General features: G+C 39.5%; 1 protein-coding gene across 6 annotated transcripts in view; it reads right to left on the bottom strand.

Annotated features, from left to right (window-relative positions):
• The window catches only part of LOC127445927 (metabotropic glutamate receptor 4-like), a 295,001-nt gene that overhangs the window by 186,292 nt on the left and 85,259 nt on the right, over nucleotides 1-23,450 (bottom strand). For 4 of the 6 annotated variants that reach the window (XM_051706434.1, XM_051706436.1, XM_051706433.1 and 1 more), the window contains exon 2: nucleotides 13,673-14,559. In XM_051706434.1, coding sequence (XP_051562394.1) covers nucleotides 13,673-14,200 — 528 coding nt within the window. In that variant the 5' untranslated portion in view covers nucleotides 14,201-14,559. The remainder of the gene's footprint in view (nucleotides 1-13,672; nucleotides 14,560-23,450) is intronic. The other 2 variants (XM_051706437.1, XM_051706435.1) reach the window with 1 other exon arrangement.

The following is a 23,450-nucleotide window of genomic DNA, read 5'->3' as shown; positions in this document are numbered from 1 at the left end:
ATAATCAAAAACCTATTTTTTTTATTTTTATATAGAGTGGTGGTGGCATAGTGGGCTAAAGCACAGAAATAGTACACAGAAGGTTGCCAGTTCAATCCCCACAGCCACTACCATTGTGTGCTTGAGCAAGGTACTGAACTCCAGGTTGCTCTGGGGGATTGTCCCTGTAATAAGTGAACTGTAAGTCGCTTTGGATAAAAGCGTCTGCCAAATGCATAAATGTAAATATATTCCCATCGTTTTTTATTCAGTTACATAATTCCCAATGCTTCATGGGATTGTAGTCTGTGCCCTCATGAAAGACAGTAAGTACACAGTTTGTACCTTTGTCTTTTGGTCAGATTTTCAAATATTTTTGCCTCAAAACAAAGTCTGTGATCTTGTGATTTACCTCTGAACTGGTTGGTTTGGTTCATGGCTTACAACTCTTATGAAGGATTTTATTAAAAGTCTATGGAAAAAAATGAATGGGAGAAATACTTCTGGAACCCAGGCAGCTAAATAAGTGGGCGGGCACTGCTGCTCTCTATTGAGCTGGGATAGAAGTATTTTAACGTCGAATAAATTACACTTCAACTTTTAATCAAAGGTCTCTATTTAATCTCAGTGTCAAGGAAAACAATTGTAATATAAGATGTCATTTGTTACATTTTAACAAATGCTTTTTGAACAAATATGGCACCTGTGGCTTCATGGACAGAGTTGAGCTAACAAACATTTCTAATACTTGACACAAAAATGTACCTCCCTCTGACAAGAAACCAGCAGCAACCTTTGAATAGGAAATTATGCTAAATATGTCACTCCAATCCCTTGCAATAGAGTATTAGTTTGTGAGGTGGTAGAAACATGCTACAGTACATGCTGGGTAGGTGTAATTGAAAAATTTTGTCTCTCTTAGAAGGAAAGCTATTATGATGTAACCCTCTTTCAGATGGAAGGCAATGTCAAATTAAACCTCTAAGCTCGCTACACAAATTATGGCAAGGTTGCTTCAGAAATCAAAGAGACCCGGTGGTATTTTTCTGCCAATGGGTAAAAGAGATCCAAGTGCGGAGGCAAAGGAACAGATTTTATTGAATATTAAACAGCAGAGCTGGCGAAGCGTGAGGAGTACCCGGCACCAAATGCAGCGTGGAGATGGAGTGTGTTAGTAGGCTTGTGGGCGCCGTGGTAGTGTAGAGCGCAGATCCGTGAGGGCTCCTCTGGAGGATAGTGTGTCCGTAGGTTTGTGTGCATTGTGGTAGTGTGAAGAGCAGATCCAGTGCAGAGAGGTAAACGATAAGGAATACTCAGGTGAAGCGTCAAGGCGAACAAGGTGACCAACAGGATGGTAACCACAATCCAGGCACTAAAGCAAAGACTGGCAACCAATATATAAAACACGCAAAGGACCAGCTAGGGCAGAGAGAGTGGTGAGTAACTAATGTCATGGTTACTTTCGTAACCTCCGTTCCCTGATGGAGGGAACGAGATGTTGTGTCGATGTAGTGACACTAGGGGTCCCTATCTGTCACTCACTTGACGTTGTGTCGATGTAGTGACACTAGGGGTCACTCTTGGGAGCCCCAAACACCTCTGCTTTTTAAAGCCAATGGGAATTGGCGAATGGAATTTGCATGCCACTCCCCCGGACATACAGGTATAAAAGGAGCTGGTATGCAACCACTCATTCAGGTTATGTGCTGAGGAGCCGAGACCAGGTCCCGGCCAGTTCAGCGGGTAGTTCAGCGTTGTGGCAAAAGGGACAAAACGTCTCATTCCCTCCATCAGGGAACGGAGGTTATGAAAGTAACCATTACGTTCCCTATCTGTCACTCACTCGACGTTGTGTTGATGTAGTGAAACTAGGGGTCCCTATACAAAACGCCACAACTAGCTGAACTGTGTTACGTGAACTGGCGGTGCGAGATGGGCAGACCGCTGTGTGCCTCGTAGCCAGCGCACCAGGCCGTCACGTAACCTCCCCCAATGCTCTTATGAGCATCGAATGGTCCTTCAGGAACAAGTCGACTGGCCAACAATAGGGACAGGCTAGCCCAGCTGAGGTCTGTTTTCTTCTCTTTTCTCCCCAAAAAGAGTGGAATTTTTTTAACCAACTGGGAGCCATAAGTGTCTACGTCGGGGGGTGACCCTCCCAAGGGTAAGACACCGCGGAGACCACACCCCGCCCAAAAAGAGGCGGGGTATTTTGAGTGGAATACATCACATGGTCTTGTCGGAAGTATGTCATGTGGAGAGGTCCCATGGTAGGTCCTGCCCGAAGGGGGAGGAGTTTCTACAAAGCATGGTGACCGGGAGCAGAGGGGCCTCTGCCCAAGGAAAACGCAGTTTACCGACAGGGAAACGATTTTGCGGAAGATATCACATGGGGTCGCCTTCGGGGAACCAGCACATGTGGAGCACCTACCTCAGTACAGGGTCTCATTAGCGCATGTACTGGGCCGGCAGCGAGTTTCTCCGCAAACTCAACTGCCAGAGGGCTAAGGAGGAAAGTCGCGATGGCTGACCGGGACCATACGACTCGGCTATGTGATTCAGTTCAGCAGGCACCTGCCCAGGTTCAGCAGCGTCTGTTTTACCACAAGTGCAGGGCAAGAACACCGCTGCCCTTCCTGCGGAGATCACGTCCCTTCTGCGGAAGGACACGGTACAGCCTGTCCCTCCACCGGAGATGAAGAAGGGGTTCTACAGCCCCTATTTCATTGTGCCAAGGAAAGGCGGTGGGTTACGGCCAATCCCGGACCTGCGAGTTCTGTACTGGGCCTTGCACAGACTCCCGTTCAAGATGCTGAAAAAGAAACGCATTTTAGCAAGCGTCCAGCATCAGGATTGGTTCACGGTGGTAGACCTGTAGGACACGTACTTCAACGTCTCGGATTCTCCTCGGCACAGGCCCTTTCTTCGGTTCGCTTTCAAGGGCCGGGTGCACAAGTACAAGGTCCTCCCCTTCAGTCGGTCCCTGTCGCCTCGCATCTTCACGGAAGTCGCAGAGGAAGCCCTTGCCCTGCTAAGGGAAGTGGCCATCCACATCCTCAACTGTCTCAACTTGTTGTGTGCACACAGGGACCTGGTGCTCAGGCATCTCAGCCGGTTGGGGCTTTGGGTCAACTGGGGAAAGAGCAGCTCTCCCCGGTACAGAGCATCTCTTTTCTCGGGTTGGAGTTAGACTCATTCTCTTTAACGGTGTGCCTCACGAGCATGGCTGGGGCACCGTGTGCAACGGGTATGCAGCCGTGGGCTCCGGGACAGGGCCGCGACTGTTGGCATGTCAACTGCCTCAAGTTGCTAGCAGTGTTGCTCACCCTGCAGAGGCTTCGGCCATTGATCCAGGGCAAGCACCTGTTGGTCCGGACGGACATCACGGCGATGGTAGCATACAGTTGCCAGCAAGGCGGCTTGCGTTCACGTCGCAACTTGCCCGCCACCGCCTCCTCTGGAGTTAGCAGCAACTCAAGACATTGCGAGCCACTCACATCCCGCGTGACCTCGACAGCACGTCTGAGTGGAGAGTCCACTCCCAGGTGGTCCAGCTGGTTTGGAGTCGATTAGGTCAAGCACAGGTAAGCCTGTTCGCTTCCCGGGAATCCTCCCACTGCCCGCTCTGGTATGCCCTGACCGAGGCTTCCCTCGGCACAGATGCAAGACCCTGTGCAAGGGTAGGTGCTCCACATGTGCTGGTTGCCTGTTTGTAACCCCGTGTGATGTATCTTCCGTGAGACGGTTTCTCACGGTTTTTCCCTCTACCACTGATCGCCGTGTTTGTAGAGCTCCGTCCCCTCTGGGTAGGACCTACCACAGGGACTTCTCCACATGCGACACTGCCGACAAGACTTGGTAAGACCATGTGACATATTTCCACACAACTGCCTCCCCTTCGGGCAGGATGTGGTCTCTGTGGTGTCTTCCCCTTGGCAATGGACCCACCCGACGCGGACATTTATGGCCCCCAGCTGAACAATTTCCATTCTTTTCTGGGGAGAAAAAAAATAAGAGGCCGCAGCTGGGGCGGCCTGTCCCCATTTTGGGCAGTCGACTTGTTCCCGAGGTGCGGGGGACTGTACGACGCTCATAGGAGCGTTGGGGGAGGTTACATGACAGCCAGGTACGCTGGCAAACAAGGCTTGCCCTCAAAAAAAACACCGCCAGTCCACGTAACACAGTTTATCTAGTTGTGGCGTTTCGTATCGACACAACGTCGAGTGAGTGACACATATGGAACGTCCTGGTTACTTTCGTAACATCCGTTCCCTGATGGAGAGAACGAGACGTTGTGTTCCTCCTGCCACAACTCTGAACTACCCGCTGAAATGGCCGGGACCCTGTCTCAGCTCCTCATCATAAAACCTGAATGAGTGGTTGCGAGCCAGCTCCTTTTATACCCGTATGTCCGGGGGAGTGGCATGCGAATTCCACTCGCCAATTCCCATTGGCCTTTTCTCAAAGATCAGAGGTGTTTGGGGCTCCCAAGTGCGACCCCTAGTGTCACTACATCGACACAACATCTCGTTCCCTCCAACAGGGAACGGAGGTTATGAAAGTAACCAGGACATTACCCTTACATGGCTGCATGGATGGGCGGGGAATTTTCCCAGAGCAGAACCATACCGCCAACATCAACAGATGCTTAAATTGTGTACAATCAGTAAAGAATTCATTCATTATTCAAGCTAGTATTCATATGACGGAAGTGATCCTGATAGAATTTTCATTTTTGGTTGAACTATCCCTTTAATTTCAGCCTCTAAGATGTAGCATGTCAAAAGCTCACCAGAAATTGTATGTAAAGGTCCAATGCTTCAGATAACAGTGTGGATCAATCGCAATTTTCCTGATGTATAGAGCTAAACAATTGCCATTGTCCAGGGTAAATGCAATTATTCATTGTAAATGTCAACAATGTGTGTGCTTTTTATGAAAAGTGCAAGAAAAGCTGTAACAGTTATTGATACTCTATGTTATACATCATCAATGGTACATGTTTATACATGTGATTTGAGTGAATAGGAATACATTTTCTATACTGAAAATACAAAGCAGTACAATGCTTTGAAAGAATTTCTTTTGGAATGCACTGATCCAGTGTTTGCATTGTATTTAACGGTGCAATCAGTATATTTTGCTATGTTGCACTGGATGATACAACAGTGTTCGTGAACTTTATATTGACATCTATATGCATGGATGCATTATAAGTGAAACCAAATTTTTCTGTTACCCACATCATTGTAGAAATGCCCTATTTGCTGTCAGCCATGATTAAATCATTCCATAAGTGAAAGGGTCTAAAAACAGGAGGGTTACAGAGGTATTGTGACTAGTATTTGGCTGGTCATATGATCATAAAAGGTTGGCCACCATGAGGCAACCCGATCCATGTAGAGTAAAAGCAGCTTTTTCTGGAGTCTCAAATGGATCAATTTAAACTTACCATTATTTGTTAAACTTATGAATAAGTGGGGAAAAAAAAATGCTGAGTGGACTTTAAAAAGTGAAGTGTGTAATTTCTGTACCACTAGCATCAAACTGAATCACAAAAACAATCATTTTCAAACAGGTTTCCGAACACTCCTCCCATCTGCCATTGGTCGGCCAAATAAATAGGTTGAGCCAATGTTGCTGTGTCAGGCTGGCCGGCCGCAGAGTTTACGATATTCAGGAGAATCAACATATGAATGGTTTATTTATACAGTAGTTGTCTCCACATACTGTAATAATTAGGGACAGGAGAAAGTATTTTAACTTACAGGTTTAAATGTTAAAACAGTAACTTTTTTTAAGTTACTGGGTAAAAGCATTGGGTCAGTATCCTGAGTAGTGAGACACGGAAGAAAAAGAAACAATAAGATGGGAGTAATATATCAGATATTTGAGAGAAAACAGGCTCTGTAAGACAGCAGGGTAAACAGGCTAATTTAAGAGTGAGTGTTAACAATGGTTATACTGACTAGCACTGTAGCTCTCTGAAACTCTTTGTTGCTCGCTGCAGCTAAAACATCTAGACAGACAAAACAAGCATCTGAGCTTATATCATGGATCGACTGTCCTCCTCAAAGTGTCTGGGCGGAAGAGAGGAATAGGGATGATTTTATTTTAGTGGAGTATCTGTCTTAACTAAGCTTCAGATGTGCCTGCTTCTCATCTGTTTCCCAACATGTTGATATCAGCACACTAAAGAAGTTCTGTGTTCTTGTGCATGTACAGTATATGTATGTGCTTTTTCATATTTTTAGATTGATATTTCCTTTTAAAACTGCACATAACCAGCAAAGTTGAAATTCTTGTTTTAGCGCATTGGTTGATTGACAGGTAGGCGGTCCTTCGCTGCAGGTCGAGCCCAATGTGGTCACATGTGCTTTCAACCACCTCCGAATGTTGTTAAAGTGGATAAATCTCAAAATGTATTGGACCCTGTTTACACCTGTCTTTAGTGTTGCCCCATTTCAAATGGAATGCCCAAAACGTATCTTGATACTAGGTGTAAACAGGGCCTCTGTTTCTACCACCTGTTTTCTCTTTCAGAACAACTACTGTTGTGGCAGAATATTTAATGAACAGTTTGAACAGAATCATGCAGAGCATATTAGATTTTGTAAACATGTTTATAGCTAGCAACCTGAATAATAATAACACATACGGTTTAATGGCACAGACATTAAGGTAACTCTACCACCCCCTTGAGTATTGAGGGTTGTTACCGCCACAGTAATGCAAGAACACACGTTAAGTATATACAACATGACTGCACACTTGCAATCAAATTTGCGTAAAGTATGTTTTTGGCCTAACACTCAATATATTACTATTCTGTTCTGGGTTAATGGTGTATACATAAATTTGTTAAATGCAAAACCAAACAAAAACAGTCTTTCTAGCCAATATAACTTACTAATAGCTATACTATGTCTGCTATTGTTTAATAAAGAAACGCTAAACCCAAGGCAATTCTATGATTCCTAATAGCTATTGTGATGGCCTGCTAGAACATAACATTTTAACAGACTGTTTGCATTATTTCCAAGAAATAGGGTAGTTTTTCTTTATAGCCATAGAAGTGGGAGACACATTTAATAGCTAGAACAATATCAGTGATGGTAAACATTTAATGGATCCAAAATACATTTCAAGACTTTTTGGCTGTAAAGTTTGAGCTGCTCCCTTGATAGATAAATGATGCTGGCAATTGTCACCAAACTCCAAACAAGAGTTAGGGCTTATTTATTTATTTAATTATTTATTTATTCAAACTTCAGACTTAAACTCTGAATGTACTGTCAGATTTTTCCAATACCTAGATTTTGAGGAAAGGTAATTTGCTGCTTCTAGCTGCCGTTATGTAATGCTGATGTGAAATATTAATCATCAAAAGCTCAGGACTGCCAAATCTATGCTGATGAAAGTGCTTTTTGTTAACCCCCTAACTGCATGCAGGTGACAGACCTTCCATCTTTAGCTGGGTGTTCTTGCAAGAGTATGCAGTTTTCTTTCTCCCTAGTGCATGTGTGTGTTTGGGGTGGTAGGTGATGGTTGCGTGTGTGTATATATGTTCTCTTGCATATGCAAGCATGCAATTTTCCTTTTCCCTACTGCTTCAAATTCCATAATTGAAAACTAGTGAAAAACACTCAAGCGAGAGCCAATAGCTGCATCCGGTCCTTGAGCCTGTTAAATTTACTGACTGTCTGGAGCAAAAATGCATTTAGCTGATCTACAAATTCTTTAAATGCCTTGGGTAAGCATACATTAGTTCTTTAAGCATATATGGCAGATATTTACAGTTTATTCTCTGTAATGTATTCAGAGGCCTTTTGACACTTAAAAAAGGTAATGTGGTGGCACCACGGTACGGAGATGGCACCAGATGGTAATTCCATGGTACTTTGATGTTTACCATGGTTTTTACATGGTACTCCATGGTACCCCTGTTGAAATGACAAGCATTCTGTTCTCCAGCATGTTTATTGTCCAGAATGCTGGTCCTCGGCGTGACTGGTGTCCCTACCAGGCTTCTTAACTAGCTTAACAAGTGAGATTTCTTTGGTCAGCCAGCTTTACAGGCCAGCGTTTCCATCAACAATGAACCTTTATTTGCTGGCGAACAGCATGGTCCAGCATAAACCAGTCAGGATCAGCATGGAAATTCATATTGACCTAAGCTGGCCTTTTCAGACTCTGGGATAAGATACCATGATATTAACATGGTTCTGGTGTTACCATGGAACATGGCCAAGATATATGGTTTTACATTGGTACATGTCCAAAATATTATGGTTTTACAATGGTACATCCAAAATACCATGGTTTTACCATGGCCATGCCCAAAATACCATGGTATTATCATGGCCCTGCCCAAAATACCATGATATTATCAAGGTATATGCCCAAAATAAAATGGTATTATCATGGCACATGGTCAAAATACCACGGTTTTAACGTGTACAAAAAAACATGGCTTTACCATGGTTTGTCCAAAATACTGTGGTTTTATCATGGCACAGTACATGTTCAAAATAGCATGGTTTTACCATGGTACTCTACATGCCCGAATTACCATGCCACGCTCCCAAAACACCATGGAAATAGCATGATACATGTCAAAAATACCATGGTTTTAACAAGGTACATGTCCAAAAATAACATGGTTTTACCTTGGTAAATGTCCATAATATTATGGTTTTACCATGGTACATACCCAAAATACCATGATTTTACCATGACACAAGCCCAAAATACTATGGTATTAGCATAGTACATGCCCAAAATACCATGGTATTACCATGGTACATGGCAAAATACCATGATTTTATCATGGTACATATCTAAATTACCATGGTTTTACCATGGTATATGTCCAAAATACCATGATACTACTATGGTACATACCCAGAATACCATGGTACTACCATGGAAAAAAAAATTGTTAATGCAGGAAAGACTTCATTCATGTTACATTTTTCAGTCAACATAAACATGCCTCTTACCAGCCCTTTTTTTATACATTGTATTTTGATGGTCAAAGCTGAAGATATTATCTAAGTGGATTATAAAAAAATTACATCAGCTTTGACTGAAACCTTTCCATGCTTCTGGTAAAATGACTCTGAACATTATGGAATGAAAGAGTGAATGCTGTAGATGAGTGGAGGAAATTGTGAATGACTGGGAGGAACTAAGGCATTTATGGCTAGAGTTCAGAACAGAGAGGTTTATGGGCGAGGTGCATTTTCATTAACTGATGTGGGATGGCTAAGGTAGATCAAACAGCAGTAGCTGTATTGTGAACATCTAAAAGAGAATGTGTTGTAAAACTTTTGATCTGAAGATTCTAATAATGCATAGAGCACAGAACAATATGGAAGCCCTACACATGTATAAAGACTCACAGTGACTTGCTTTCTGTCATGTTGGTGCACACTTTGTACATCTAATTGCAGACCCAGTGCGTCAATTACAAGATAATTGTCCTACTCAACTATAGCTACGATCCCTGTAGCTACAAAGAGTTTGTCCTTGGAAACTAGTCACCAAGACTGTCTTGGCAGACTAGCTGCATACTTAAAACCTCTAATGGTGACGAGCTTCAGTTTTATAGTGTGTGCTTGGCTGAGAGTTTGCACCACTGGCGGCAAATGCTGTCGACTGATAATTGTTCCAATGAGAAACAATTATGTCTTTCTCAAGGGGACATTTACCGACCTGAAAAGATGAATCCTCCATTGGGAACATTATGCTCGTTTAAATCTATTAATTCTGAAGATTGGTACCCGAGATACAAATGGACATACTGTACGCCCCTGTAATCTTTAGAAAATTATAAAATGAAATGCCCTATCTTGTAATCACAACTGTGATTGGTCCATCCAGTCTATCGCTGCCAGTGAGAAAAGTAACACGTGACCACGTGCTCATACACTTATGTTAGCTTGTGGACAGCATGGGTCTGATTGAAAACAGCTTGCACTGATAAAGTTTTATTATGTTGGCTTTACAAAGCCAAACTGTTATTCTACACACGTGGCTTAATGTATTTCCAAAATCCCGAAAATAAGATAAATTTTTTTAATTGTAACTCCTCTTACAGCTTTCAAACTACATTCTCCAAACTTGGTACAGACCTTCAGACCATTCTGACTTAGTGTTTCATGTCTTTTCTAAATGATCGGACTTACGGTTTTCCCAAAGCAAACGATCAAACATCCAACTGACTTACATTGACAGAATGTTCAGATGAGTGAAGACTATTCAAACTCAAAAAAACAAAACTAAAAAAAAAAATCACGTAAACTTTCTCACTCTCTTTCTTTTCTTTCTTTCTTTCTTTCTTTTTCTATCTATCTATCCATCCATCTAGATCACTTATTTGACTATCTATGTGACAGTAGCTAGTTGGCTGTTTTTACATTTGCAGCGAAATTCCAGGGCGAAGAAGGCATAGACAGACGTTGAGCGTGTGTGAAACCAGCAAAAGTAGCCTCTTTTTAATGCTGCACTTTATACTCTGGAAGAGTGAAGTTAAAAAGGAACTAACTGCTAAAATGATATCCTTGTCCATTTTGAATATTCAATGTAGCTGTGTACGAAGCGCCACCCACACAGAGGTAACCTTCAAACCAACCAATTCCTATTGGTCAATGCAGTGAATCCGCATGTCAAAAATCTGCTAGGGCACATTATTCACAACCGGAAGTCCATCACACGGAATTCATGATCACAAATTCCCTCTGAGATGACTATTTCCCCAGCTGAATTTTTGCCGTGCAAAGGTAAATGTGTCCACACCTTTACTGTAATGTCTATAACCATCAAACTTTTAAAACTAGTTTAAACTTTCAAAACATAAAAGTTTGTCTTGACCAAGTTTACCTATCTAGTACGTTTTCAAGTAACAGACCAATCAGAGAAATCATCCAGGTCACTGTGGTAGACCCCCGTTTCATGTTAACTGCCATTCTACAGTTTTTTTTTTTTTTTCTTTTTCTATGGTTTGCACAAAACTGCTAAGTTAATTTATGAGTGTGCATGCTCCACCTGCAGCGAGGACTGCCACTGCACCTGCTGCCTCTTTTTCCTCAATAATGCCAATGTTTCAGCTTCGAGCTTTAAATGCACTTATATCAGCACACGTGCTCAAAGTCTGTCATCTCCACGCACTGCTGCAGAGTTTCCTCCGCCTGCGATCTATCTTTGATCACAACACTCTGGCTGATGAATGGCACCGTGTAGTCTGCATTTCAGAGGGTAAATATCCATTAAACGCTGGGCATCTGTCTCTTGGTGGCCTGGCTGTGGAATGAATGAGAATTGGCCTCACTGATGCCCTGTCAGTGCTATTCTGAGCTAAACATGGAGTCCTGCATTATTTATACACCTGTCCTATGAACAGAAGCAAATCTGATCTCCAAATTTGGCTAACATAACCATGGTACCCTGCAAAAGGGCAGTGTTGGGGAAGATATTTGAAACTGTAGCTTACCAAGCTATAAGCTGCTCATAATTTAAAGTAACCAAAATACTGTAAAGCTACAGTATGTTTTTTTTTTTTTTTTTTTTTTTTTTTTTTTGTTATCTACACTCCAAATTACAAACAAAAGGTAGCTAACTACATTGAAGCTATTTAAGGGGGTAGTATCTTGGATCTGATTGACTTGAACAGAAACATTTATACACAATAAAACTGATAAAACTAGAAAACATTTTGTTTTAAATAACTGCCTCAAAAACATTATGATGAACAGCAGCATTGACTAGATATTTTGCTACAAAAAATATTAAAGTCTGCACAGAAAGTCAAATGATTTAATGAATCATTTTATGAACCTGTTTATTTATCAGAATCGTTAAAAAATTGTTTACTAAAAATTAAACTTCATTTTAGTGACTCAATTTGTTTAAATGATTCAGATAAATAAATGTGGCAAAAATTTGCAAATCATTGGAAAAAGTAGCTTGTTACTTGCAAATTTAAAGCAGCTGAGCAACAGTCTTACTACTGAAAAATGTAGTTAAGGTAGTAATTTCATTACTTTTATTTAGTTACTCCCAAACACTGGAAAAGAAAGAGGTATTTTGCTTGAAAAATACAACATTAGTTGTTAGCCCCGAGATCTGCTACCCTCATTTTGTCAGGTAGATATTCACAATGCACAGATTCAATTAATAACTTAAACATTACATATACAGTATAAGACATGCTACTATAGCCTATATCATGTAAACTCCACAATCCAGATTTATTATGTGTGTCCATTATTGCATGTTAACCGAATCTGCTCTCAGATGCAAAGCTATTTTATTTGCATATTCAGATTTTTCCCCCGAAGAGCTCAAAGTTTGCAGTAAAACATACATCAAGATGACAAATTACCCACCATAACAATGTGAAAAGCATACCATTTTTGAGACTGGAAGAGCTGTATACTAATTCAAAAATCTCTTTAACTTAGCTTCATGCTTGTACTATAAAATCCTTTTTTTTTTTACATAATCACATAGGGGCCTTGCATTTGCAGAGAGTGAGTCAGGAAATTCTACTGGCTTTGTGTGGTCACTGCTAAGTGAACGAAAGAACCCTGAGATTGCACTGTTATCAATTATACATACACTGCTTCCCGAAGGAAAAGACCAAATGGGAATGTACAGATGCGGCAGTCCCAGAATCCAATCTCAGACATCAGCATGTTTATGTCAACCCTGCGCAAAAGACCAGCTAGTCTGCTGGTTTCCCCACCAGGCTTCTTAACTTGTTTAATCAGAATTACTTCCATTGTCAACCAGCTCCACCAGCTAAATTTTGCTGGTCAACAGCATTGCTATTCTGATTGAACCACTAGACCAGCACTAAACCAGCAAAGTTATGGAATTCAGACAAAGCAAGAAAGCAGTCCATAGCAAAGGAAATTATTATTATTATTGTTATTTTAAATCTGGGTTTCAGTGAGGCACTTACAATGGAAGTAAATGGGGGCCAATCTGTAAAAAGTATATTCACAAAATGTAAACAATATGTGTTAACATGATTTTAGTGTGATAAAATCACTTACTAACCTTTTCTGTGTAAAGTTATAGCCAATGTTACAACTTCGTTGCCATGGCGATGTGATGTCAACAAACCCTAAAACCCTAAAATGACTATTTAAACATTAACTTTAGATCTCAAAAAATACATGAGTTTTAACAGAAAAATTATTGCAAGTGCTTTTATAAAATTATAGGCTTCACATTTCTGCCATTAAACCCTCACTTCCATTGTAAGTGCCTCAATGTACCCTCGATTTTTTTCTAATTTTAAAGACAAGGAGGGACGAGTCGGAATTATGTGGTTAACAACATTGTGCCACAAATGCTGTCGACTGATTTTAACTTGTACTGAACATGAAATATTCCTTTTCTATGACAATAAAAACATTTAGTAATAGTCCTAAATGTTCTTGACAGGTTTTATTAAAATCACCCAACTGTGCTCTACAATCAAAAGTCAGAGATTTCAGTATGAACTCAAACATTCCTCATCAAATTCTCACAAGTCCAAATTATTTGAGCTATGCTATCTGCATTTATTTTATAGCTCTATAGTCTAACTGTATGCCATTAATTGTCCATTTTTATTTTGTTAAAGCAATTTTAGGAGAAACATCTAAGACAAAGTTGATAAAGACACTAAAGAAATCCTTACCTTAAACAAGCGGAGGATGTTTGCCACCATGATGGACACAGAACTGGAAGAAGCTCCAATTACACCCACCACTCTTTCAGGCTTGGTAATGATGGGCGATCCACCACCTTGGCATTTGACATCCGTCCCATCCTTTTCAATGAGAGCCTGGACAAATGTGAGCGACTGCTCCAGAGCGTGGGTGTCCCGTGAGCAAGTGTCCAGGATGCGGGCTCCCAGCGTGATATTGGGAAGCAGTTCATGGTCATTGTTGATGCGGTCCAGAGCAAAGAGCATAGCCTCCAGACGATGGATCCCCTTTTCCTTTTTTAGTTCACCACAGGGTTTGCCCTCGTGGCCCCGAGAGTGAACTGGAAACAGGCCACCCAGTGAGATGTCCCCATCAATCCGAATAGAGTTCAGATGTGTGTGGCCTGGACCTTTGGGCCTTGCAGCCAAAGCAATTAGGAAGAGGTAGAGAAGAACCAACGTTGAGGCCTGACTGTAATGGCTGGTCCAGCAAAGTATTTTGCCCACAGATGGAGACATTGCAGCAACCCGGTCCTGTGTCTATTTTTGGATCTGAGATGTGTCACTTGAGTTGATGGGTCAATGGAGGCACCCTTTCAGAAGGCACAGTCTTTTAAAGTTCATAGTTATGCCACTTTGAGATGTGTATATAATTGAATGGAATGCTCATCAGGTTCTTTAGGCAGCAGTTCTGAGTCAGTCCGTTTTATCTCCTGTCACAGAACTTCCTCTGGTGTCTTTTGATGAGATTAAAGGTTAACCGCAAGTCTTTTGTTGCTTGCTCCCTCTGGGTTTTCAATCTCCCTATCTTCTGGTGGAGGTGGCTGGGGGAGTCTTTTGCTGTGAACACAAAGCTTCACCCACCTGTGAGTGCCTTCCTGGAACAAAGGGAGGAAGAAAGGAATGAGTAAGCACCACAAGAAGGCCACACAGTCAGATGTTTCTGTATCAGTATGGGCATTGCAAGCTTTCTGTTCCGTTTCTTCAGCTTTCTTTTGCTGCATCTCACTGAAACCCACTTTCTTACAGAAACCTCGCTTTTCTTTTTCTCGTGCACACCCTTGAATTTGAAACGTTGCTATGGGCTCCCAAGGTCGAGAGAAATATGCGTTAGCATATGTCTTTTTTTTTAACATTCTGAATGAAGGAGCTGCATTCCAATAAGGACCTACTACCCAGCGAGAGGTAATTATCTATGTAATGCTGTTTTCCTTTCCCCCCAATCTGAAATGACAAGCTCTGATAAAGAAAATGAGTTTGGTTGATGAAAATTGTTCCGCATGATGCATGCTGATATACGGCAAACCCCTTTATCTTTTGCTACACTGGTCACCGCAGGACAATCAAAGTTCTCGCGATGAATCATTGCTTCGGTAACCTCAAGGTCATTAATTACTTAAAGAAATGAGATTTAATTTGTTTGACTCTGATCTCAATGTTGAGTTACTGCTTACAACTTATCATTACTCCCGTATTAAAAGCCTAATTGCGTTCAAATTAACATAATGGAATATTCCAGTAGGTTTTTCTATGTCCAGTATGAACATGCACATATTTGGGATTCTTTTGGATTTGGAACTAATTTTAATTTTAATTTAAATGGCTTTAATGGTGAGGGTTAGTGTCAAAAATAACAAATTGATCTTGCATTATTTTTATGCCTACACAATAACTTTATCATGCACCATTATGATTCACTGCCTGACCTGTTTTCACCTACAGCACAATGGATATACATATATATATATATTTGTTATATACAGTAGTTGTATAGCTGTATCGCCCATTACAGAATATTGCTCTGTATGTATATTTTTAAAATACCATCATAAAACAGACCCTGGATGCATAATGGTCAAAGCAACATCACAGCTGTGCTAATATACACAATATAATAATAGATACAATGTGAAACATCGGTTAATCTAGACAGAATAAATGTTTCAAACAGCAATATGCTACAGTGTTGTAACCTAACGTTGTTAGGTCGCATGTGAGTGACATCCAGTAATCACATTGGAAATAACAGTGTATTTTGCATTTTAATTTAATGTAATTTAAAAATTTCTTATTTTTTGTTATTCTGATGAAATAATGAGTCAAAACTCATTAAAACGCATCAACAATCAATTAAAAAAAATAAAGTAAATAACTTTTGGGGGTAATTACTTCCTAGTTCATTTGTCACATTGGAATAGACAGAGTATGCATAATCTATACAGCAGGAATAGTAAGAAGAGTATGGTAGTATGCTGTTCTGAACCTATTTCTTCTAGTGGAAGTTTGGCACTTTTTTTTATTAATTTGTTAATGAAATCACATTTGATGAAAATTTGCATAATTTGTTTTTATTTTGTAGTATCACTTTAATAAAAGATGTCACAATGCCTCTTGTACCTTACGGCTTAATTATAGTTCCTACAACAAAATACTGAGCATTTTTGCATCCATAGATGTGATTTAAACATGCAATTTTTAACCAAATGTATTTGATCCATAAACCCTCACCATTTCATTAACCTCACTTATTTATGAGGCGACAAAAATCCCTTTAATGTCTTTGCAAGTCTAACTGACCAGCTCTTATCTCTATCCTCTCTTCCCTCCTCTTCCCTATTAGTACACTATGCGCTGGCTCCACACATCTCTAGTGTGCAGGCACTTCAAAGAATTACAACAGGGCCTCTGAAGTGACTGTGAAATGCGTTTTCAGTGTTGGCAAATGTGCTTTGATATGAAAGAGCGAACCGGTGGATCCTACCTCTGGGAAAATGTTTGTGTTAGAGTCCACAGAGAAGCTAGGAGCACATATTTCACTCTCCCACGCTCACAACAAAGAGAAACATTTCCTAACACGTGAGAGATGGAGCTCAGCCTACATTCTAAGGTGTTTCTCTTCAATGACTTATTGTTAGGTGTTGTTAATGTGTTAGGGAGTAACTTACTAAAAGTAGCAATGCTACTAACTTAAATAACATTTTCATTAGCATGACAGTATTGTCGCGCAAAGCTAGAACAAATTTGGTTAAAATTGAGTTAACCATGGAAATGAACCATTTAAAAAAAACTACTCACCAATTAATTTGAGTCGCTACACATTTTACATCTTCTTTTGTGAAGCTAAATATTTAGTTAAAGGATTAGTTCACCCAAAAATTTAAATTTAGTCATTGTTTACTCACCCCTGTGTTGTTATAACCCTATATGACTTTCTTTCTTTTTCTTAACACAAAGGGAGAAATTGTGAAAAAATAAAAATGTCATAAAATGGCAGTTTATGGTGACCACCTCTTCAAGCTTCAAAAGAATGCAAAAGTATAATTCAGAAGTCTACTAAATTATTCCATGAGACTCATGATTGTTATGAAAGCATATGATAAGGTTTGGTGAGAAACAAATTTCCATCTAATGTATTATTAAGTGAAAATGTTCACTGACTGTTGATTTCCTGTGCGTGTTCATGATAGGGCACGAGAGCAACAGTTCACGCAGTCTCCTCGCGAAATTGGAGCGTTCAAGCGAAAACTTGTTTTGTTTATCTAAAAACAGGTCCTCCACAGTGATAGTGACAACAGAACACAACACAGCTGCACACAAAACAGAGAACATAACTTACTAAACACGTCTGAAGAGTTTGTAGTCAAAGAATTGATGCATTTCTATGACCAGCCATATTTTGTTTAACGGAGTACCCGGAAATCAGGCTACAGGAGCCACAGTCACACCGTGTCCTAACCTGACGGCAAACGACACGCAATAAAAGGTATAATTTTCTACTGTAATCAGTTTTTGTTCTAACTAGCAGTGACGATACATTCTATCAGTTGCTTGTTTTCTGTTTTCGGCATCGAAAATGCCCGCATCGAAATTACCCGTGGGTAAATTCGTCCACTGGGAACTGGCACGGTACAAAAACTCTCAAAAAAGCCAAACAGTATAGCCAAAAATTTTTAAATACTGTTTAGCTATGTTTTGCTCAAATAAATGGTGTATGAATAAGGGTATTTCTGGTTTTATTCATTGTATTCACTGTAGGGTGGCCAGACATCCCGTTTTTCCCAGGACAGTCCTGTATTTAAGCACTTTTTCTAGTGTCCCGTATTTCCACTCTCCTAAAATTTCTCTATCGCCTATGCGCCTTTCTCAGTCACGTGAGTATTCTAATCAAAGGTAGCCAAGGATACGGCTTGTAAAACCAATAAAATCACACCATGTTATCTTCAAAAAGAGTTTAAATTTCAAAAAAAGGAGTCACAGACAGAGCCTAGTAAAGTGAGGTGTGAGATTTGTGGAGCTCGATTTTCCATTGCCTATGGAGGAGGACGCACCAACATCGTGCAGCATGTTCATACAAAAAAGCATGTGGATGCTGCTACAAGTAAGTGTGCCACACCAAGTGTTATCGATTTTTTTGTTAAGCAATGTTCCGAATCTGACAAGGTGCACGCAAGTGAAGGACTTCTTGCTTATCATTCTGTTGTGCATGTCCATAGTTTTTGGTCGGATGACTGCATTGCAAAATTGATTAAGAAATTGTATGATCCGAAATTTTCTTCTGCCCGCACCAAATCTGAAGCTGTCATATGCAACGTACTCGCTTTTGTGCAGCTGGACTATCAGAAATTACTGCAGCATGGCAACACACATTTCCTCTCTCTTGGTCCAGCTCTTGAAAGAATACTACACATTTTCAATGGTCTGCATGCATACTTTCTCAAAATAAATGCCCAAAGTTTCTAAGAGACATTTTCAGCGATCCTTGCACTAAACTTGGGACTAGCTTCGCACTCAAGCAAACAGCCACTTTTAACCGTGCACTGGTGATAGTAGAGTAAGATCACGTATCAGCTACAGAAGTGGCTTTGCCCATTCATAACCTGAGAAAAATCTTGCAGGCCAGGCTGGAGGAATCATTCATACCCTCTGACATTAAAAAGTAGTTGGATGCCCTGGTTGAGGCTGGTGACATGCAAGCAGATGATTTCTTTTGTGCAGTAAGAAAATTTTATTCCGCATCAGTGGATTACCTCCAAAAGTGGAGACACTCAATGGAGAACACAGAAAAACTTGAGTGGGCCATACTTAAAGACATCCCAGAGTGGAAGGACATTCAGAGCAGCCTCGAACACTTCTACTCCAGAATCCCCACTCTCAGTTTGATTGACGAATCCACGCTCTTTGATGAGTGGGCTTGCGCGAAAAACATTGTCACTCAGTGGAACATGAACAAGATGGCTGTGTCTGAGAGATGAACAGATGTTTTTCGTGAGCTGGAGAGCAAGATCATCAACTTCGGAGTCTTAGCCAAGGTCATGAAGTTTGTTTTATGCCTGCCTGAGACATCTGCATCTGTGGAACGTGTGTTCTCATTAATGAACGCAGCATGGACACCGGATAAATCTCGACTCAGTGTAACAGCCATGAAGGTATTGCTTTTCGTATGTCTTAATTTTGGACTGGACTGCTCTGCATTTTATGATAAACTTTTGAAAGACAAGCGCACACTGAGAAAAATTGCTGCCAGTGAAAAGTACAAGGTGACAACAGTTACAGATGCAGATGCACCCTCTACTTTGCATTGATCTGCGCCTAGGTAAGGATGTGTCAATTTCATTTTTGCTTGGAGGGGGCTGTCCCGTTTTCCACAAGCAGGAATCTGGTCACCCGGTCACCACTGTAAATGTATCAATTTTAATGCAAATTTTTCAAGTGTAATGTAGTGTTGTCAAAAGTACCGGTACTTCGGTACCAAGTCGATACTAAAATAAAAAAGATGTATTGATACCAGTGTTTCTGCAGCACCGACAGTACCGAGCACCGCCACCGATCCTATCCAGTACCAGCGCGCAGTATGACTGACACACGACAGCTTTAAAATGCTCATTTTGAGCGTGTGCTCTGCTACTCCTTACACTGAAATGGACAATTAATCAAATTAAAATCGTGACATGTCCTAGTGTGATTTATTAAACCACTAAAGGGTGCAATCTTACTGAGGAAGAGCTGTGTACTTAAAATAAATCCGACTGCTCATCCACTAGAAACTCCATAGACATTGAGAATCATTCACATTACATGAGATGACAGAGCAGAGCACTTATCCATTGTGAACCACACAGCACATGTAAAATATATATTTACATATTTTAAATCGCAGCATTTGCACTTTAATCTCAGCTCAGCTTTATTTATATTGCATTTAAAACAACAGAGTTGACCAAAATGCTTCACAGTAATACAATGTAAAACATAACATTTCAAAATGACCACATACACAAACACCAGTAATCTAAAATACAAACACTCCAAAACTGTGTCCTACAGTTCATTTGTCAGACTCAAACGACAGTGTAAAGGGATAAGATTTCAGCCGTGACGCGAGCTGTTTAACTGGAAAAGTGAAGCATCCGGCAAAAATAAAAGCACAATTCAAAATAAAATCTAGATGCCTGAAATTGAAGAAATTGAATAAAAATATATGCTAACCAGTGTTGGGTAAGTTACTCTAAAAAAAAGTAATTAATTACTTACTACTAATTACATCTTCTACAGTGTAATTTGATTAATGTACTAATTACTCTGTCTGAAAAGTAATTGCATTACTTATTACTAATTACTTTCTAAAACCCTTATCAACCTTGACCAGATGAAAAACATAAGGATAGATATGAAATTGTTCTTTTAATTCTTTCAAATAAATCATATAAAATCAAATAAATTATTCATGAACTGGTCAAAGAAGTTAAGGGGGCTGGATCAAATTAGAAAACATACATTTTAACATTAGATGTTATATTTCGATTTTAAATTCACTATGTTTTTTATAGAATTGTTCTATAGTCTATACAGTATTTAACACAATTACATCAGAAGTAATTACATAAGAAGCAATTCCTAACTTTACTTTTTCAATGAAAAAGTAATTTAATTACAGTAATTAATTACTTAGTAATGCAATACACCCAACACTGATTACAACTGTATAGTAAAATGTAATATTCACTGTAATAATAATAATAATAATAATAATAATAATAATAATACCCCAAGCAAGACAGCTGTTGAATAAAAGTTTGGCAATGATATTTTGAAAAGTTATATTTTCACTTGTTAAACATTTTAAGAATTTATTGATTAGACACTATTTTGATGACGAAATTAAATTAAACTTTAAAAAATGTTCTGGAAAGTTCTGGAAAATAATAATTATTAAACTATAATTATTAAAATAATTGTTAAATAATTAAAAATAACTAGACTTGTGTGTTCAATAGCACATTATAATATTAGCATATTTTTGCTGTTGTATCGAAATTGTTATCAAGAACCGTGAAATTTCACTGCTATCGGTACCAACTACTGAAATTTTGGTACTATGACAACACTAGTGTAATGTTGTTACTGTAAATGAGATCTTCATAGATTTTTTGCCAGATAAATACTGCTCCGATTACAAACAAATTATTGAACTATATTTTACATTTTATAAAAATATATTATAAATTCAATAATATAATTTTACATTATATTATATTACATTATAAGTTACAGTATATACTTCAATGTAGCTATAGTAACAGCTTTTTAGAAAGGGTACCTGACTTTAGCTTAACTCATTTAAATTAAGAGTAGTTTGTAGCTTAGGTAGCTACAGTTACTTCCCCAAAACTGATCTTTAATAAAGTCTCTGCGACGGTAAGAAGAACACAATCTTGTTAGGTAGCTGTTGACCCATATGAAGCTGTCAGTATGATCTGAGATCATTGCTGTGATTTGCAGGGAGTGTCAGCCCTACCACACAAGTTAATTAAATTCATTAGTTAAAGTTAATTGACACTGCATGGCTGTCTGACGAAGTAATGGGGATATAATAAGCGCTGAAATTTTCTATCGGCAATAGGCTCAGAACTGACGGTGGATAACGGCAATTACATATTTTGCTTTATTTGGGGTAATATTCAGTGTTTTCAGGTCTGAAGCACTCCAAACTGTTTTTTTATTTATTTATTTATTTTATTGTATATACTGTATTTATAGTTATTGCAATGTTGAGGCTTAAAGTTTAAACCTGAGGTTCTGCTCCAAAACATAGCGTTGGTAAAATAACACCTAATTTTTATCACCTGTTATACATTTAGGCTAAGAAAAATATATTTGAGCATTTGAACTACTGAAGTCTTTGGGGATTAGCATCATTTTAACATCACACACAGGTTTTCCCCTTATACATGGTAAAAATGTACCATGGAAACCACAGTTTCTACCAAAACACCATAATTACATAGTACAGTTATTGTTACCAATAACAAGTAAAACTGTGGTAACTTGGAATTAGGCTTATTAAGGAGAGATGTGCTATTACTTTTCTAAGCAGACTTATGATTTACACCTGGCGGACCATAAAACTGGTGAGGAAATTTTTTTTTAATGAGGGACCAGAATATAGAGACTTGGGAGATGGGCTCTTTTGAATTGGGGTAGTAAGAAACCACAGAGAACACCCTAGTAATGACGCCACCTAGCAACCGCACAGCAACATGCTAAAAACTACTCAGAATTCCCCAGCAGCCACATAGCAATGCCCTAGTAATCTTCCACAACAACCTAGCATTGTAGCAGCAACTTTTCACAGGTTAGCACCACTCACTTTTCTCCAGAATATGTAAAAATCGAGTTATGGTAGTACCATGGTCATTTCTGGGGATTTAAAATATGGATTATGACAGTCAAATCTATAATTTATTCAATAAAAAATTGTCATGTTAACCTCATAACCCACTATTTCTGAGGCTGCCCACCTCTCTCTCTTGCTAACACTAGGCTAAATGTAAGGTTTTAAAAACATAGTAGCTATACGTACTGAACCTAGATTCATTTTGGTGAGGTCTTGACATAACAAGCCCTTAATTGGTGCTAAATAAGTACATTTATGCCATTCTGAATGATTTGTATAAGTCTACTTTTACCAAAATGTCTCCTGCAATGGGTCATAGTGCTTAGCTTGAATGCTAACCAAGGGCACATTAGAGCCCGTGAGTAAGCAATCGTTATATTCCTTGAGGAAAAAGGGAAGGGTTGGAGCAGACAGTGTGTTAGCCAACAAAGCAAAAATACCTTCAAAGCTGGCTCTTTCCCTTTATTTGTCATTTATAGGATGGGCAGACTGTCAAAACAACATCCACATACTGGCACATTACCACTCAAGACATAAATAAGAGATTACAAAATTGCACATATTAGACAATAATACAATACAACAGCCAGAAGAATACTTTATACACACTAGATAATTTTGTCATCTGGTACTTTTCTCAAAGCAGACAAAATTGCACTGTGGTTGATAACAAGTGAATCACAAAAACAATAGTGCAATGCAGCACTCCTTGATATCTCTGGATAGTAGTTTGTTGAGATATTACAGCTTTTGTGTAACTGCCTATATTATTTAGGTTTTTTTTTAAGCATTCTTATGAAAAGTTATTTTCATTTCCAGTAACCCTGGAGCACTCTACTCGCTTCTAAAAATGTGTTTGCATGTAAGCTCTAGTATGCATACCGTTGAATACCAACCCTTAGTCTGCAGGCAGCCCAAGGGAGCCTCCACTAAGCAACAGGCCAATAAATCTTTGCTGGTGCAATGTGCTGCAGAGAAATGGCATTGTTCTTCATCTGATATTCTCAAGTGTGTGCTCAAAGAAATATTAGATATGGCAATTATAAATAGTGCTAATGAGATCGTTATCCATTTCTCATAAGGCTTTACATATTG

This window comes from Myxocyprinus asiaticus, chromosome 9, assembly GCF_019703515.2.
Source record: "Myxocyprinus asiaticus isolate MX2 ecotype Aquarium Trade chromosome 9, UBuf_Myxa_2, whole genome shotgun sequence".
NCBI classification, from domain to species: domain Eukaryota; kingdom Metazoa; phylum Chordata; class Actinopteri; order Cypriniformes; family Catostomidae; genus Myxocyprinus; species Myxocyprinus asiaticus.
This window is presented reverse-complemented; position numbering and strand designations above follow the sequence as displayed.